This window comes from Saimiri boliviensis, chromosome 13 (assembly GCF_048565385.1).
Source record: "Saimiri boliviensis isolate mSaiBol1 chromosome 13, mSaiBol1.pri, whole genome shotgun sequence".
Taxonomy (NCBI): domain Eukaryota; kingdom Metazoa; phylum Chordata; class Mammalia; order Primates; family Cebidae; genus Saimiri; species Saimiri boliviensis.
This window is the reverse complement of record NC_133461.1, coordinates 110885358-110904375: the sequence shown is the minus strand read 5'-3', so window position 1 is coordinate 110904375 and position 19018 is coordinate 110885358. Positions and strand designations below refer to the sequence as shown.

The following is a 19018-nucleotide window of genomic DNA, read 5'->3' as shown; positions in this document are numbered from 1 at the left end:
TCTTGTTGCCCAGGCTGGAGTGCAATTGTGTGATCTCAGCTCACTGCAACCTCTGACTCTCAGGTTCCAGTGATTCTCCTGCCTCAGCTTCCTGGGTAGCTGGGAGTACGGGCATGTGCTACCACGTCTAGCTAATTTTGTATTTTTAGTAGAGATGGGGTTTCTCCATGTTGGTCAGACTGGTCCCAACCGCAGGTGATCTGCCCACCTTGGCCTCCCAAAGTGCTGGGATTACAAGCATGAGCCACTGCGACACACCCATGGGCCAGTTTGTTAATTATGACTGAGGAGTTTTATCAGAACCTTCTTTACTAAAACTAGAAAACCTGGGCATGTAATTTACCCCACGTGTAGGAGTCAAATGTTTATCAGGTTCCCAGGGAAATGGAGACTGGTGCCACAGTCTCACTGGTTCCCAGAAGTGGCAAGCTACGTTTTGTGGAGAGTAATGAATGACTGGCTTTGGGGTGATCAGAGCAGGTCTTCGAGCTCCAGCCCGACATCCTTAGAGAGAACCACATGAGATGCTTAACTGTGGCTGCACAGAGCAATGCCCCCAAATCAGAGCCAGGCCCCCAAATAAGAGCAAGAAGGAACACAAAGACCAGTGCAGAGGCACTTCTCTGTTCTTGCCATGCCAGATCATCCTGCAATTCCCTGGCAATCCACAACTGGCAGCAGGTTTGAAAAAACAACTAGTATTAGATTTCTTGTCAACTTAAATGCATGGAAGCTAGAATTGGATAAAATTGGTCTTAGGAAAATGATTTTTATTTTAAACCCAAGATGGTAGCACATTCATGGCCATTTCATATGCTTGTTAAGGTCCTTTACAGAACTACATTATTTAAAATCCCAAATGACACATATGACACAGTCCCAGTGAGATGATTTGAGAGTTTCTTGCCTAAGGCTGGGTTTGGAAATTCTAGAAAGAAGGAATTTTATTAGTCGTTTCTCAGGTAGCTAATAAAGACACATCTGAGACAGGGTAATGTATAAAAGAAAGAGGTTTAATTGACTCCTAGTTCAGCATGGCTGGGGAGGCCTCAGGAAACTTACAATCATGGTGGAAGTTGAAGGGGAAGCAAAGCACTTTCTTTACAGGGTGGCAAAAAAGAGAAGTGCAAGCAGGGGAAAAGCCAGACACTTATAAAACCAACAGATCTCATGAGACTGACTCATGGTCTTGAGAAGAACATGAGAAGAACTGCCCTCATGACCCAATCACATCAACCTGGTCCCATCCTTGACACAAAGGGATTATGGGGCTAACAATTCAAGGTGAGATTTGGGTGGGGACACAGAGCAGAACTGCCTCAGGAAGGTTACGTGGAATTAGCACAGAAATCTGGAAGGAGATGGTAAATCTAGCAGCTGGAGCAAAGCAGTCCATGTTGATCAAGGGGCACAGCGGTCTCCGGGGTACCTGAGCAGAGCGGTACAGGACCTCTGTGCCCTGGCACACTCTCCTATCCCATCTCTCCACCCTTGCTGGAGTTTCTTATTAAAATAACCCAAAACAGGTTTGCCTTGAGAGCCACAGAATAGTTAAAGGAGCACAAAAATAGTAGATTTGGGGGTCAAAGGGCAAACAAACGGCATACAGGGTAGAATTCTGGAAGACAGAAATGTCCTTAGAAATTGATACTGTATCCTCATTTCATAAATAAAGTAAAAATAACAGAGATTAAAGGTCAGTCTCAAAGCATTAGAGGTCAAGATAGAAACTTACATTTCCTGAGTTACAGTCTAGACTATGCTTTTTAAATGTGGTACCATTCTAAGCTTTTATATCTTGTTTTTCCTTTCAATAAACTTTTAAAGAGAATCTTGCAGAAACTCCTTCATTTAAATGTTTCAGAGTCAATGTTATATTCTGTCCCTTAAACAAATATTTCTCAGAATTTATACCCGAATTGGGATTTATTAACGAGTAATAGGGCTGGAGGGATCGATCCTATTTAAGTGTTAAATTAAACCATGTGAAATTGCCAACATCCAATCATTTTTATGTACCAAAATGACACTTTCATATGACTCAAATTAGTACAGATGGAAAGCTGAGTAAAAGAAAAGTAAGCAAGTGTCATTTCTATAGAAACTTTTACAGTGTCTTCATACTTATTTCTTCCTAAATATTAATATATTAATTAATTATATGAGAAGAAACATGTCCATGATCCTCAAACAATTGTAATAAAGGGTCTTCTTTTTTTTTTTTTTTCTACCCCAATTAGGAGGATGTTTTCCGAAAAGAGACAGTCATAATGAAACACAGAAAAGGAAGTGACTGCTGGGTTTCAACAATCTTTTTTTTTTTTTTTTTTTTTTTTTTTTTTTTTTTTTTGAGACGGAGTTTCGCTCTTGTTACCCAGGCTGGAGTGCAATGGCACGATCTCGGCTCATCGCAACCTCCGCCTCCTGGGTTCAGGCAATTCTCCTGCCTCAGCCTCCTGAGTAGCTGGGATTACAGGCACGCGCCACCATGCCCAGCTAATTTTTTGTGTTTTTAGTAGAAACGGGGTTTCACCATGTTGACCAGGATGGTCTCGATCTCTTGACCTCGTGATCCACCCGCCTCGGCCTCCCAAAGTGCTGGGATTACAGGCTTGAGCCACGTGCCCAGCCTCAACAATCATTTTTAAAACAGGAAGATTTTAAAAGGCCAGGAATAAAATGAAGTGCATTATTTTCTCACAATCCAGGAAACTTCTTCTTTGATATCTACTGAGGTGAATTGAAAACTTAAGTCCACACAAAAATCTGCACACAGATGTTTACAGCAGCATTAGGCATAATTGCCAAAACCTGGAAGCAACCTAGATGTCCTTCAATAAGAAAATGGGTAAATAGGTTGGGCACGGTGGCTCACGCCTGTAATCCCAGCACTTTGGGAGGCGAGGTAGGTGGATCACCTGAGGTCAGGAGTTTGAGACCAGCCTGGCCAACATAGTAAAACCCTGTCTCTATTAAAATACAAAAATTACCCGGGCGTGGTGGTGCATGTCTCTCATCACAGCTACTGGGAAGGCTGAGGCAGGGGAATCCCTGAAACCCAGGACACAGAGGCTGAAGTGAGCCAAGATCATGCCACTGCACTCCAGCCTGGATAACAAAGTAAGACTCTTTCTCATGGGGGGGGAAAGAAGTAAATAAACTGGTACATCCAGACAACAGAATATTATTCAGTGCTAAAAAGAAATGATCCATAGAGTCATAAAAAGACTTGGAGCTTGAAAGCATCTTACTAAGTGAAAGAAGACAACACTGTATGGTTCTAACTCTGTGACTCTGTGTAAAAGACAGAACTGTGCAGACAGTCAAAAAGGAGTGATGGCCAGGAATCAGGAGGAAGGGAGGGATGAATCGGCAGAACAGAGGGGATTGTCAGGGCAGGGAAACTACTCTACGTGATGCTGTCTGAACTCATTGATACGGTCTGGATCTGTGTCCCTACCCAGTCTGAATTATCATCTCTAGTGCTGGAGGTAGGGCCTGGAGGGGTGATTAGATAATGAAGGTGGTTTATAATGCTTTAGCACCATCCCACAGTGCTGTCTTGTGATAGAGTTCTCAAGAGATCTGGTTGTTTAAAAGCATGCAGCACCTGCTCCCTTCACTCTCTCTTCCCTCTTCTCCTGCAGTGGAAGATGTGCCTGCTTCCCCCTCCCCTTCCGCCATGATTGTAAGTTTCCTGATGCCTCCCCAGCCATGCCTTCTGTATAGCCTGCTGAGCTGCAAGTCAATTGAACCTCTTTTCTTGATAAATTACCCCATCTCAGGTAGTTCTTTATAGCACTATGGAAATGGACTAATATAGTAATATACTAACACCAAAAGTGAGCCCTGAGAAAATTGTGGCTATCAGCTGACAATGATGGGTCAATGCCGGTTCATTTATTGCAACAAATGGGCCACTCTGTGGGGACGCTGACAGTGGAAGAGGCTATGTGCTGTGCAGTGGACAGAGGCCACATGGGAACTCTGGGCCTTCCACTCGATCTTACTGTGACACCAAAACTACTCTAAAAAAATAAAGCCTGTTGGAAAAAAAATATCTAGAGAATACAGAATGAAAAGAAGAGGAAAACAAACATCATCTCGTAACTTTCTCAACTTTTTTGTTTTGCCAAATAAGGTCAATAAATCACAAATCTACCATCTGCTCTTGCCACCATTTCAGAAGATTAGGAAGACTTTATATCACAACAAAAAGCAAGAATGATATAATTTTGGAGTAAAGGAAATTTTTTTCCCAAGGCAGGATAGCTGGAACATTTTCATATTTTTGTGAAAGACCAGTGAAAATTTTATTATGCACAAGTACCATTCCACAGGCACATGTCCGCAAATTACTGCTTCAGAGCACCATGAAACCAGAGGTAAGAAATCCCGCAGACTATAATCTTGATTTTAATAGCAACCTTTTAAAGCATTAAATTGACCTGTTCATTTTCTTATGTAAATCCTAAATATGACTTGCCAGTGACCTGCCAAGAGATAAATTGTGTCTGAATGTGTTTGTGTGCAAATTCCACTCGTTTTACGATGATGGCTGACCTTGTGTGCGCCCAATTGTATGGCATTTCTCCAGGTGCCCCCTGAAGGGCACTAAAAGGCTCAACTGCCACAAAGTATCTCCACTTCTTCCTTCTTTGGAAACCTTCCATTAAAAATGGGCTAGACAGCAAAGATGGGAACTGTCATTAGGAGACAATAGTTTGTGTGTGCAAATGTGGTTTTCCACTAGCAATTCAGCAGAGGTTCCTCTGTCATATTAGCTCCTTGTAACTTTGTCCCAAAGGTGCGAAAAAATTCAAGGACTATCCTGAAAAGGGAAGTTGCCAGTAAAGAATCAAAGTGTGTTTGATTAGCAGGTTGTTTGCACAGAGACTTCATTACATAAAGAGCCAGATGGGGGCAAGCAGGGAACCTGGAACCAGGGCTGGGTTAGGGGAACACTGAAGACAGACTCCACATTTATGCAGAGACCCACGTCTGTCTTGCATTCAAGTCCAGAAATTTACTAACTGAAACCTTTAAAGTCATATATATTTTTCCATATAACTAAGTGGGTCCACTGCCTGTCCTGATCTTACGATGAACAAAATTTCAGACGAATTTTTCCTTTGATATTGACCGTGTTCAGAACACATCACTACAAAATACGTAGTTTTGAGGAAACCGCAGAAGGAAGAAAGCCAGACTCGTCTCTGCTTGTCCTTCTGCCCTGAAGCAGGCCATAGAATAATCCCCTGGCCTTCCTCAGAAGTAGCTCATAAAACCTTCATTCCAGAGGGGCACTCCCAGGACCCAGAGGAAAGGAATGACACAGAGACACAAGAAGCCTTTTAAGTTCCTCCTGGCTTATCACCACTAAATCCTACCTTTTCATCCTCTAATCATACTTCTGCACAACTGTCCATTATAACACACAATTTTCTCTCTTTCTCTGGGCCTCCATTTCTGAAGGTTCCACTGTCATGCAAAACGCACATCAAATAAATATGGTTACGCTTTTCTCTTGTTAACCTGGCTTCTGTTAGCGTGGCCTCAACCATGAACCCGGCAATGGGGGAAGGGAACGCTTCTCCTCTGCGACACGTGTCTTCCTAACTTCGAATTAGGCTCAACAAATTGCATCTGTGTAAAAAGACGCTGGGGAATATGAAGGGAGGGAGTGCCGTGTTCATGGCAAGACTCTGAGGTCAAGGTAAAGAAGAAGGAAGCTGTGCCACCTACTTGAGAACTGGATGGAGAAGCCAGACTTGCTGATGAAGAAGTCGCTGTCAAACTGCAGGGTGAGTGAGTTGAAGGTGCTGTGGATGTCCTCCGGAAGGGCAGAGCCACTCCACTCCTTCAGCAGGATGTCGCTGTCCACCGGCCCATCCCAGACCTTGAGGATGTCGTGAGCCATCTCCGTGTCAAAAACAATGAAATGGAGGCTGCAAGAGAGAACACAGTAGCACTATTTCCCATGCCCGAGCATGTCCTGACCACAAAGCTGTAAATGTGAGCAAAACCCCAGCAAAATGTGCCTCGGTACTGTCTGACAATGAAGGATGAGGAGAGCACGGCTCACAGAAGTAAATTCATGAGTGTAAATCAGGATAAAGCACACGGGACCTCACTCTGTCATGGACGCAGAGAGACAGCTGAGCTAGATGCTGAGCGATCCATTTTAGGATAAAAGGATTCCTTTTGAGACCTCCAGATCTCTTTATAATTTAAGCCTTCTGCGGCACACGAACCAAATATAAGTTTGACATTGATAGATGTGTTTGAAGGAGATCGAAGTCAGGTTTGGCGCACATCAGTGTTGTTCATGCAGTGCTCCGCTAGGTGGTAGCAGCCACACCAGGAGAAAGAAGCTTGCGCAGAGGAAGATGACGCCAGAAGAACCTTTCCTACTATTCCCGAAAGGTCTGCTCTTGTGTTGTACTTGTTTCTAAAAATTATATTTAAAAAGTCATTATTTGAAATACCAACACAAAGGCAAAAATGGGTAATATAAACTCTCTTCTTTATAAAATTTTGGAATACTTCTGTTAGACTTTCAGGTATTTTTTCAGAATGATTTAAAAATCTCCATGCCTAAGGGACTTATATTCACAGGCAGCAGGATATATGTAGTCCTATTTATGGCCATTGAAGTAAAAAGGATTTCGCTAAATCACAAAAATACTTTTTGTATGTCCTGAATGGGTCTGATTTACAGTTTTTTATTTACTGTTTATTGCACATCGACTGCAAGGATGGTAAACTCACAGTAGACGACAAACAAAAAACTACCCACAAACCTCAACTTCTTTGTTTTGCACGTATTACATATTGAAAGAAAACACCTATCTCATCCTGTGTAAGGCATGCAATGTATGGTGTATTTTTAAAATAATAGAGATAAACCACTAAACGCAGAGAAAAGTACAGCGGATAGAAAATAAACTATTAAATATAGAGAAAAGTACAACAGACAGCACACCTTTATTTTCCTACTGCCACCAATGTTAACATTTTGTCCTGTTTGCTTCAGAATTGTTTTTTTGAGACAAAGTCTCTCTCTGTCCCCCAGGCTGCAGTCCAGTGACATGATCTCGGCTCACTGCAACCTCTGCCTCCTGGGTTCAAGTGATGTTCCTGCCTCAGCCTCCCGAGTAGCTCAGATTACAGGCATCAGCTGTCATGTCCAGTTATTATTATTATTATTTAGTATTTATAGTAGAGATGGGATTTCACCATGTTGACTAGGCTGGTCTTGAACTCCTGACCTCAGGTGTCCATGTGCCTCGGCTTCCCAAAATGCTGGGATTATAGGTATGAGCCACCACACCCAGCTCAGAATTTTTTATCAATAAAATCTTATACATGCAGCCATTTTTTGCCTCCATTCCACCAAATCATTGGTTCTTTCTCTTATCACACATTGTGAAGCTGTGATATAATATTCCCATTTATATTTTCATAAGCTTCATATGTGTGTATGTATATACACATATGTGTATGTAAATATATATGTATGTAAATGTCTGTATATACATACATATTTCTGTGTATGTATATACATATATATGTGCATGTAAATATACATACATATATGTGTATATATATTTACATGCACATATATATGTATACACATGTGTATATACATACACATATCTTTACATACACATATATATGTATATATAAATATGTATATATATACACACAGCTTTTTTATACATATGTATATCTATCTATCTATCTATCTATATATATATATACACACACAAACACATATCCCTAAACAATATATAGTACTAATGTGTTTAACAGTAGTTATGGCTGGGCCCAGTGGCTCATGCTTGTAATCCCAGCTCTTTGGGAGACTGAGGAGGGCAGATATGCGGTCAGGAGATCAAGACCATTCTGGCGAACATGGTGAAACCACATCTCTACTAAAAATACAAAAAAAATTAGCAGGGCATGGTTGCATGTGCCTCTAGTCCCAGCTACTCAGGAGGCTGAGGCAGGAGAATCAGTTGAATCCAGGAGGCAGAGGTTGCAGTGAGCCAAGATTGTGCTACTATACTCCAGCCTGGACAACAGAGCAAGACTCCAACTAAGAAAAAAAAAAGGAGTAGTTACATGTTACATATCACTTGCAATGTATGTGTTTGTATCACTTTCTTTTTTTTTTTTTCTTTTTTTTTTTTTTTTGAGATGGAGTTTCGCTCTTGTTTCCCAGGCTGGAGTGCAATGGCGCGATCTCGGCTCACCGCAACCTCTGTCTCCTGGGTTCAGGCAATTCTCCTGCCTCAGCCTCCTGAGTAGCTGGGATTACAGGCACACGCCACCATGCCCAACTAATTTTTAGTATTTTTAGTAGAGACGGGGTTTCACCATGTTGACCAGGATGGTCTCGATCTCTTGACCTCGTGAACCACCCGCCTCGGCCTCCCAAAGTGCTGGGATTATAGGCTTGAGCCACCATGCCCGGCCTGTTTGTATCACTTTCAATTGCTTTTATACTCAGTATTATGAGAGAGACCTTTATACTAAAAAATGTAGAATTTTGTTCACTTAGTTTAAAACCACAAGTGCTTTATTTTCTTAGTTCTCTACTAAACGGCAGTTCATTTCTGCTTTTTAATTTTGCCAATGGCACTGCAGTGGATATTCCGTTGTACTGATCCAAGGATTGTTCTTGGGTGGCATCACAAAGTGGACTTGCCAACTCACTCTCCTTTGGGATTCTAACTGATTTGGTCCAGGATAATGTATGAATGCCCTTGTTTAAGCACATCTTTAGCAAAACCAGATTACCACCAGACTAAAAGTTGTACCACCAGACTAAAAGGGGAATGGTGTCTTATTTACATATGTTTTCCTGATCACTCATAAAGCTGATCATCATTTTGCATCTATAAGACATTCCCTTTTATATTGAGTTCAATAATTTAACATTTACTGAGCACCAAAAATGTACTAAGCGCACTTCTAGGAACTTTGCATACATGTGCCGACTGCACAGAGCCCTGCTTTCACAGGGAAGAGACGGGCGATCCCCAGCATCCATAATGAGTAAGTGAAGAGTGTGGAAAGTTAGTTAGGTAGAAAATGCAACTGAAGAAATAAAAAAGTAGAGCAGCAAAAGAATCATTGGGAATATAATTCTTAGAGGAGGAAGGAAAAGACTCAAGTATTAAGTAGGGTAAGCCGTCCTGGGGAAGGAAGACTTGGGTGGAGCCTGGAAGGAGTTACAGGTGTTTGTAATGTCCACTGTGAGGGAAGAGTTCAGCCAAGCAAAAGCCCACGTAGGTGGCATACTGTCAGCATCTGAGAACACCCAGGAGGCAGTGCAGCCAGAGCAGAGAGAGGGGGACTGGGACGGAGGAGCTCAGAGCAGAGAAGAATGGGGCTCGTGAATGGGATGGTGCGGAGACAAGTGCCTATGCACAGAGGGCTTTGTAGGCTGTTTTAGGGATGATATGCCAATGCAGAATTTTTAGTGAGTCCTCACCAACAAGTTAAAGGATGGTCCCTGCTTGCTCTGTTGATAACATGCTGTGGGGGAAAATTATTATACTCTGTCCACATTTTGAGTAATCCAAGAAAGTGGTGTATTTGCTGAGATGAGCTGAGTGTGGGGGCACCCATGCACCGGTCAGGTCCTGGATACATTTTGAAAGGAGAGAAAAGAGGCTTGGAAAAGGCATGTGAGAGGTGAGGATGCACTGACTCTGTAAGTTTGTGCCTGAGGAACCAGAACAATGGAATTGTCTTCCACTGAACTGTTTATGGGATGGAGAAATTCAGAGATTCTGTCTTGGACCTGTTGAGTTTTAGTTGTCAATTAGACATAGAGGGAGGATATGTAGGCAGCTGTTCATGTGAGTCTGGAGTTTCACAGGGAAGTCAGAGTGGAGAAAATAAACACATGTGCTTTAACAAAGAAATTTTGTTTATGAACAACGGGACTGGATGAAATAATTGAAGGTCTTAGGTGGAGAAGATAAGAGGACTATGGATTCTGAAATACCTGGTCACATATGTTTGCCCATTAGGCAGAAAGCATCCTAGAGCCGGAAACAATTCTAACCAAAACTGTGCAAAACTTTCACCCAGAATGCTGCAAAATATCATTGAGACAATTCGTACAAAACCTAAATAAATGGAGAAATATACAACATCAGGAACCAGAAAGTTCAGGATTTCAAAAGATGTCACTTTTCCCCAGAATGATCTAGTAACATCATGTGATTTCAATAAAAATCCAGGCAATTTATTTTGTAAAAAATTACAAGTGTTTCTAAAATTCATATGGAAATGTAGAGGGTCAAGTATCGTCATGGTGATCTATACAAAGAAGAACGAAGCTAGATTATGGTACTGGGTCTCAGGATGTGTTATAAAGTAAATCAGGAATTAAGTTAGAAAGGCATTGAACTAGATCGGCAAACAGATCAATGGAATGAAATCCAGTTTGGAAACGGATCTACATAGATCTCGTTGTCTAGTTAATGACTAAGTTTGCACTGTAGCACAAAAAAGAAGTGATTCACTTTTCAACAAATGGCCAATTGAATTTAACTATGGACAAAAATCTATGACACTACTCTCCATACCAAACACAAAAATCTGTCCCCAATAGAATAGAGACATAAACATGAACAGTAAAATAAGTTTTCTAGGAAAAAAACCTAAGATAATATTTTTATAGCTTTGGGGAGGCAGGATCTAGCAATTTGGACACAAAATCACTAAAGCCTTAACAAAGTATGTAGCATTGCATACATTTAAATACAGTGTAAACATTTGTTGACCATAAGGAAAAAAATGAGTAAAAATTATTATGACTCATTGAAATTAAAAACCTGTGTTTACTAAATCATTCCAATACAAAAAAAAAAAAATTGGCAAAAAACTTCAACTGGCAATTAATAAAAGAGGATATTCAAAAGGCCGCTAAACATATAAAAAAGTGTTTACTTTGATCAGTCATAAGGGAAATGCAAATAAAAACCTACCACACACCCAGTAGAATGGCTAAAACAGGAGTTCCCAAACTTTTTACACAGGGGGCCAGTTCACTGTCCCTCAGACCGTTGGAGGGCCGCCACATACTGTGCTCCTCTCACCGACCCCCAACGAAAGAGGTGCCCCTTCCTGAAGTGTGGCGGGGGGCTGGATAAATGGCCTCAGGGGGCTGCATGCGGCCCGCGGGCTGTAGCTTGGGAATGCCGGGGCTAAAATGATAAAGCAATCAATCCCCTTGTTGTTTAGAAGGTGAACTTCCTGAAACTCTTTCATATATCCCCTTTCAGGGAGTGAGGATAAGCATAACCACCGGAAAACTGACAGCACCTAATACTGCTGAGGGTAGGATTCAGCATTACCCAGCAATTCCCGGCCTCAGTATACGCCCAAGGAAAAAGCGCACATACATTCACCAGGTAACATGTTAAACCATATTCAAAGCAACACAGTTTGTATTAACTCCAAACTGGATGAAAACAATGCAAATGTCCATCAACACCCAGAAGGGATAAATAAATTATAGCATACTGGTACCATGAAATAGCTAATTGTATCAATGGGTATGAAGGCTGAGGAAATCAAGCCAGACCCAAAATGAATCATACGGTACAATTCTGTCTCTCTCTCTCTCTCTCTCTCTCTCTCTCTTTTTGAGATTAGAGTCTTGCTCTGTCAGCCACGCTGGAGTGCAATGGAGCAGTCTCGGGTCACTGCAATCTCTGTCTCCTGGGCTCAAGTAATTCTGCCTCAGCCTCCCGAATAGCTGGGATTATGGGCATGTGCCATCATACCTGGCTAATTTTGTACTCTTAGTAGAAGTAGGGTTTCACCATGTTGGCCAGGCTGGTCTTGAACTCCTGACCTCAGGTAATTGGCCTGCTTTGGCCTCCCAAAGTGCTGGAATTACAGGCGTGAGCCACTGCACCCAACAATTCTCTTTTATGTAAAATTCAAATTGAGCAAAACTCTTCTCAAGTCTGAATGTGATTATCTTGGAGAAGAGATAATTTGAATAGAGCCCAAAGGCCTCTCCTGAGTCCAGATAATTTTCACTTTCTTCATCTGACTCTGGTTACATGGGGGTGTTTCTTCTGTGAACAAACTGCACTTGTAATTTGTGCAGTTTTTATGTTACATGCCAATGAGAAGCTTACAGAGACAAACAAACATGCATGCTGGTACCACGGAGTTTTGCCTCTTGGAGAATGTCTCATGACTCCAACAAAAAATACGATACAGCAAAGTTTAAATGTAGGTAAATATCAGTCATTTTTTATTCAAATGAAACACTGCGGAAAGTCAAAATGCCAGACACGATTCCACTTGGTAAAGGAAGTTAAGACATGGAGCGAAATGCGGTATTAACGCTAGTGAACTCTGTGATATGAGATACAGGCACGTGAGGAGAAGCACACACCCTCCAGTGCACAGTGCCCCAAAGTCTGACAGATAGAAGAAAAGCACGCCCCCAGCACAGAAGGACATGGGTCCAATTCTGCCTCATGGAGTCAGGGAAGGCTCTTGTCCAGCAAAGAGAAAGCAGAAAAAAAATGCAGGGAAAGGACAGAATACGAATTGCAGTTAGAAGGTGAAGTGCAAAGAGAAGTCACTAACCAAATACGTAAAAAGTCAACACAGGAAAGCTATATTAAAAAAAAAAACCAATAAAATGTTTTGAATAAATTTTTTTTTCTGGTCAGATTAACGATTAAAAAGCCTTTGTCCAGTTTCAGAGAGAATGGGGAGATGCCCATTTCCATGTACTGCTGGCGGTATATCTACTCCTTTTAGAGGCAATTTGGTAATGGCTATAAAAATTCAAATGTGCAAACATAGCAAGTGCAGCTTTAGAAATTCATCATGAAAAGTGCCCTGGTGATGACATGCAGGAAGGTTGGTAGCATTACTTATAACAGCGAAAAAATTAAAAACAACCTGAATATTCCAAAAGGGTATAGTTTAAATAAGTTATGGCACATTCAGGCAATGGAATACTATACCATAACTAACTAGGATGAGGCAGAATTACAAATTAGAATGTAAACATTTGACCATGTTTATTAACTGAAAATAAATGTTCAGAATAACATGGCATAAAAAAATTTAAATAAAAAGATAAACAAACAAATCAAATTTTATACATTTGTATTTGCACAGAAAAAATTATACAAAGATGTATCACCTTTACAAGTGTAGTTTTCTTTGGTGTCTAAGATTACAGAAAACTACATTTAGGGTGTTTTTTTTTCTATAGCACTTTATTATTTCAAAATAAAGGAAAATAAATAACCATAAACCACACCAAAGAGTTTATCCTGAATATAATGAGTGAGCAAAATAGTTTTTGTTTCTATGCCAAGCATAGGTGAGTGAAATAATTAGCTCTGCTTTACAGAAAGACTTGTATTAAGACACATGAAGATGTTCACACCCTTTGACCCAGCAAACAATTTACTAGGCATTTATTTTAAGGAATTATATAAATATAGGCAAAGATTTACTTAGAAGACTACTTGTCACATCATTATGTACAAGATGAAAAATTAGAAATGGCCAGGCATGGTAGCTGATGCCTATAATCCCAGCACTTTAGGAGGCCAAGGCAGGCAGATCATTTGAGGTCAGGAGTTTGAGACGCAGTCGGCCAATGTGGTGAAACCCCATCTCTACTAAAAAACACAGAAAACTTAGCTGGGTGTGGTGGCACACACCTGTAATCCCAGCTACTTGGGAGACTGACGCAGGAGAATTGCTTGAACTCAGGATGCTGAGGTTGCAGTGAGCTGAGATCACACCACCACACTCCAGTCTGGGCAACAGAGTGAGACTCTGTCTCGAAGAAAAAAAAAAAAAATGAAAGAAACAACAAACAAGAGAGACAATGTTTAATAATGCATGTCCACACCACAGAATATATATTGTGACATGTACGATGTTTGCCAACATGGTAACATTGATGTCTATGGGGAATAATGCATAATTTCTTCATGGGTGTTTTTAAACTTTTTTCAAAATCTCTATATAGACATTAGTTTTATAGACATAAACATACACTTTTTAAATAAAGAAAACAAATCTTATTGCTTGGAGTGGGTGCAGTGGGAGCAAGGCAGCCCTTGCAGGGTGGTCAGTGAGGAGGTCTGGTGAGTTAGGAGTGTCTGCACAGCAAAGGAGCTGGGTAGTGGGCAGGAAGGAGTGTCTGGGAGGCTTCAGATGTGGTCCAAATGAGACATGGAGATCACAGGAGTGTGGGAGCTAGTGAAGCTTGCCATGGAGGTCTTGACATGTGGATACAGTAACAGAGATGATAAGTACAGAAGGTAGGTAACTGATGGAGAGAAATGATGAGCACAGGGAAGGACATAGGATGATTCTGGATGGGATAACAAAAAAGAATTTTTGATGTTGACATTTTAACTGGGTCCTAAGGGATGAGAAGAAACTGGAGATGAGTCAATGAGGAGAAACTCAACAGTTTGTGTAAAAAGAGAGCGCCACAGTAGCACAGGCTGTGGTCAGAGATCAGTCAAGGTTTCTTTATGCTGAAGTATAAAGTATCCATGAGCAGCCAAAGATACATGTGTAAAGGCATAGTCAGTCAAATTCTAGAGGGTATTTTGGTTCTGGGTAAGGAGCTTGTGCTTGTCAATGTACAGTGGGGATGTTTGAGGGAATGGAGAGGGTAAAGGACGGATTTGGGAAGGCCAGTTGAGAGAAGATTAAGGTAACAGTAAGTCATGGGAATTGGTAATGGTGGATAAGAAGAAAAAAGGAAACATAAACAGAAGGAGAAATGACAAGACTTTGGTATCGGATTCCATGCATTTTTTTTTTCAGTGCCCAATCTGAAGAAATCTCATGTAGTTTATCAAAAGAATTCCATGAGATATAAAGTCCTATGTTGTTTTAGGTGGAAAATCATTGGATATTGAGAAAGGAAAAATAAGCAACAGAAGACAATACAAAAGATTAAACCTCCCATCTCTTAGAGGGAGACATTAACACATATAGGGAATGATGACAATGAGATGAAATAATGATGAAATGTGAGAAGCTGGGAACACATGATGAGCTCTGAGGAGAGAAGTCAGGAAAGTTTGGATCAGCTTCCACAATTCTATCTTTTGTGCTTTTCCAATCCTGAAATATCTCTAGAAGTTTCTTTAATATTTTTTCCTGGAGTCACTTTTTTCTGGGACGTCTCCATTGCTCTCATCACAGCCAATTTCCTCCCTTACATTCCTGCATCCTCCTTGGCTGAGTTTCTCCGGCTGCCTATCTAAGGTCTTTCTCCACAGCAGTGGCAGTGTTCCTACCTCAGCTATTTCTCCTGTAATTCCATTAATGTGTGATTGGAGTTTAACTTCCCATGATAATCACTTTTCATTTCATCACTCCATGTCCATCTTTTCTGGGCAATTCCTTCTTTGGAAAATCCAATTTTGTAAGACATGAAATGCACTGATCACTGGGAGCAAAGAAGTCAACACAACTACTCTCTTCGCTGTCTGTGCACGCACTGAATAGCAGGCACCCTGTGGGCAGTCACCAGCAGACGCTGAAAGAAGACATGTGATCTGTCACCAGTGATGAGGATGTGCCTTGCTATCCATACAGTGATTTGGGTACTGAAGAGCTCAGAGTATGTCCTTCATGTAATTCCTCACAGTTTATGTATCATGGCAACTGAAATGTGAGTGGTGTGGTTGGGAGCTGGTGTTATTTAACCAAACTATGGCAACTGAAACTGTGTCAGAACCTTGAAAAATGAGGGGGTTGCAGATTTCTTCCCTCTGACTCAGGATCTCCTAAGTGACCCGTGCCAGGCAGCTGCTCCCAGAGCCCCAGGTTCAGGGGGTCTGGAGTAGAGACATAGGGAAAAACTGTAGACCTCTACAGCTCCTTTTTTATTTCCCGGCTGAAATTCACTTAACTTGTTGTTTTTTTGAATTATCTATAAAAAAATAAGGGAAGGGTCTATAGTGATCTTGATAGGAATGGAGAAACTGGATATGCTTTGATTCCTGACTGGCCCCATACCTGTCTGTTATGTATGGAAAATGCACCCACTTGTGCTTTACGTACAGAGGCTGGACATGGAGACTGGAGATAAATGTCTAGTTTTCCTCATGAGTATATTTCCTACTGAGATCTGGAAGGTTGATCAGAAATGGATTAATATTCCTAGATCTCCAGTGCAGATTTTAATCTCTCTACAACCTGATGCTGCCAGGAAGAAAATTCAGGGCAGGACAGCAGGCAGAATGCTGGGGTCATCAAACCACGTGTTACTTTTTCTAAATGTCTGCATAGGAATGCTTTTGACAACCTCGATACATTTTTGATATGCCTCAAATGTTTTTCATACTATGTGAGCTTATTAAAAATAATTCCCTTCAACTAGACTACCAAATGCAATTTCCTGCTAACAATTAGGAACAGAAATACATTCAAAGTGAGCTTTCCGGACAATTACACTGGCAGAAAAGCAATTAAATCTTAGGAACAATGTACACATACAGTTATGTAAAACATAGCCTTTAATGCTGCTAGCTGAAGTTTATAATGCTGTTACCTCTATTAGATAAATCATGGCTCTGCCTGGCAATGCTGGATCTCTTAGAGAAGTATTACCGTATAACTTTCAATAGGGCTAACTTACTACAGTGTCTTGTGATTAGACTTTTAATTAAATTTGGCTCAGATAACTGCTTTATAGCATATATGGTTTTTTTTAAATTTATTATTATTATTTTTAGACGGAGTTTCGCTCTTGTTACCCAGGCTGGAGTGCAATGGCACGATCTTGGCTCACTGCAACCTCCGCCTCCTGGGTTCAGGCAATTCTCCTGCCTCAGCGTCCTGAGTAGCTGAGATTACAGGCACGTGCCACCACGCCCAGCTAATTTTTTGTATTTTTAGTAGAGACGGGGTTTCACCATGTTGACCAAGATGGTCTCGATCTCTTGACATCGTGATCCACCCGCCTCGGCCTCCCAAAATGCTGGGATTACAGGCTTGTGCCACCGTGCCCGGCCCAGCATATATGTTAAAATTACAAATTCTTCCAGACCCAAGTTCCCCATAACAGTAACTATTTTGGGGTGTTCTATTATCTCAAACAAGGAAGAATTGCACTATATAAGCAGAAATTGCTCTGGGCCTTGATGAAATCCATATAGCCCTGTGATAATTGGCCTAAAGTATTGAAACCAGCCTTTTCATATTTTCAAACATCCTGCTGTATATTGATCCCCAGAGAGTGAAAATATTTACACTAAGAAATCACAGTATAAACGCATAGTAATGACTATATTTATATTAAGGTATTTTAAAAAGCTGAATGAATCCCTGGATTCATGTTTATATGACTGATGTATTCCCCGTTTTCAAGTTAACATTGTAGGTGATATTGACTAAGTTACTATTGAAATAAATAAGACTTAAACATGTCAGCTAACATCAAGGCTGAGACCAGACACCATTTTTCTAAGTCTTAGTACAATTTATGTACTAATTATGATTTTTCCAGACTGCCTTACTAAAAATCGCATTTATATTTTTAATGAAGAATGGTACAATCATTGAAAATACTTTGGGATTAAGTTGAATGCCATTTGAGGAAATTAATAATAAACGCTAATGCTACCCTCTTAACTTCCTTATTAGAAGAAGTTTATGCTTTAAATTGAATAGACATATTTATAAATTTGATAGTGTATACCCTCATATTAAAAGATATGTGCAAGAAGAAAATTTCTCCAGAAAAACTCATTGCTGTATGCAATGAACTTTTCTAGAATTTTAATTATATGTTAAAGTCAGTTTATGCTACAAAAACTGCACATTTTTATTAATTCATTTTTATTAACTTATTTTCTCTTTTCTCATTAAAATATAAACAAAGTATGAGATTCACCTGCAAAGACTGAATCCATCACTTGAGCATTTAGAGAAAGGCAGTACTCACTAATTCCAGAAAATTAAACCATAAAGGAAATTGTAAGGAAACAAAAATTTGTAATCCTTCTTAAAGAAAATAAATTTTTTTTTAATATAAAGTCATTCCATTATCATAGATGATTTCCACAACTTTTAAAATCAAAGCCAGTGGAGTGGTTTTTACATTATCAAATCTAGTATTTGTGAATTCAAAATTAAGAACTAAAATTTAACATATTTATTTATTTAAGACTGCAGTGGTGTGATCATAGTTCATTGCAGCCTTTCCCAAATGGGCTCAAGTCATCCTCCTGCTTCATTATCCCAAAGTGCTGGATGACAGGTGTGAGCCACTATGCCTGGCCTATTTATTTCCATAGAAACAAGCCTTTATTGACTTTCATGAGGAATGTGAAATATTAAATCCTGTTACTCTGATACACCTTATTGTTGTCCCAACAGATCAATATCATCAAATTAATCATTTATCTTAAGGACACACTAATTTTAAAAAGAGTTATTATAAAATAGTGTGTCCTGTGGCTTGAGCATCTCCACCAAAAATCATCTTGAAATTTAATTGCCATTGTAACCATATTTTAAGTGGGAGCCTTTGAGAGGTCATGAGGTCATAAGGGCTGGGCCCTCATGCAGGGATGAATGCTGTTTTCACGGGAGTGGGTTAGCTATACCGGGAGTGAGCTCCTGATGAAAGGGCAAGCTTGGCCCCGTTTCCTCTCTGTCTCTAGTGCACTTCCTCACTGTGTGATGCTCTCACCATGTGAACTCACCACATGCCAGTGTCATGCCCTTGGAATTCCCAGCCTCCAGAACTGTTAGGCAAATAAACTGTTCTTTATAAATTACCCAGCCTGTAATATTCTATCACAGCGGTAGAAACACCACCCTAAGCTATTCGCATTCTAGATATTCTTTAATTTTTCTTCTTGCTCCTTTTATGTAGTGAGACTCTTTCTTACATAGGGTTTACAAGTGCTAATAGCTTGTACCACATAAGATCAACTCACTCGCAAGTTGTTAATGTGACCAAATAAAC

General features: G+C 40.4%; 1 protein-coding gene across 3 annotated transcripts in view; it reads right to left on the bottom strand.

Annotated features, from left to right (window-relative positions):
- The window catches only part of CSMD1 (CUB and Sushi multiple domains 1), a 2098967-nt gene that overhangs the window by 380954 nt on the left and 1698995 nt on the right, over positions 1-19018 (bottom strand). For all 3 annotated transcript variants that reach the window (XM_003940706.3, XM_074384178.1, XM_074384179.1), the window contains one exon: positions 5746-5948. In XM_003940706.3, coding sequence (XP_003940755.2) covers positions 5746-5948 — 203 coding nt within the window. The remainder of the gene's footprint in view (positions 1-5745; positions 5949-19018) is intronic.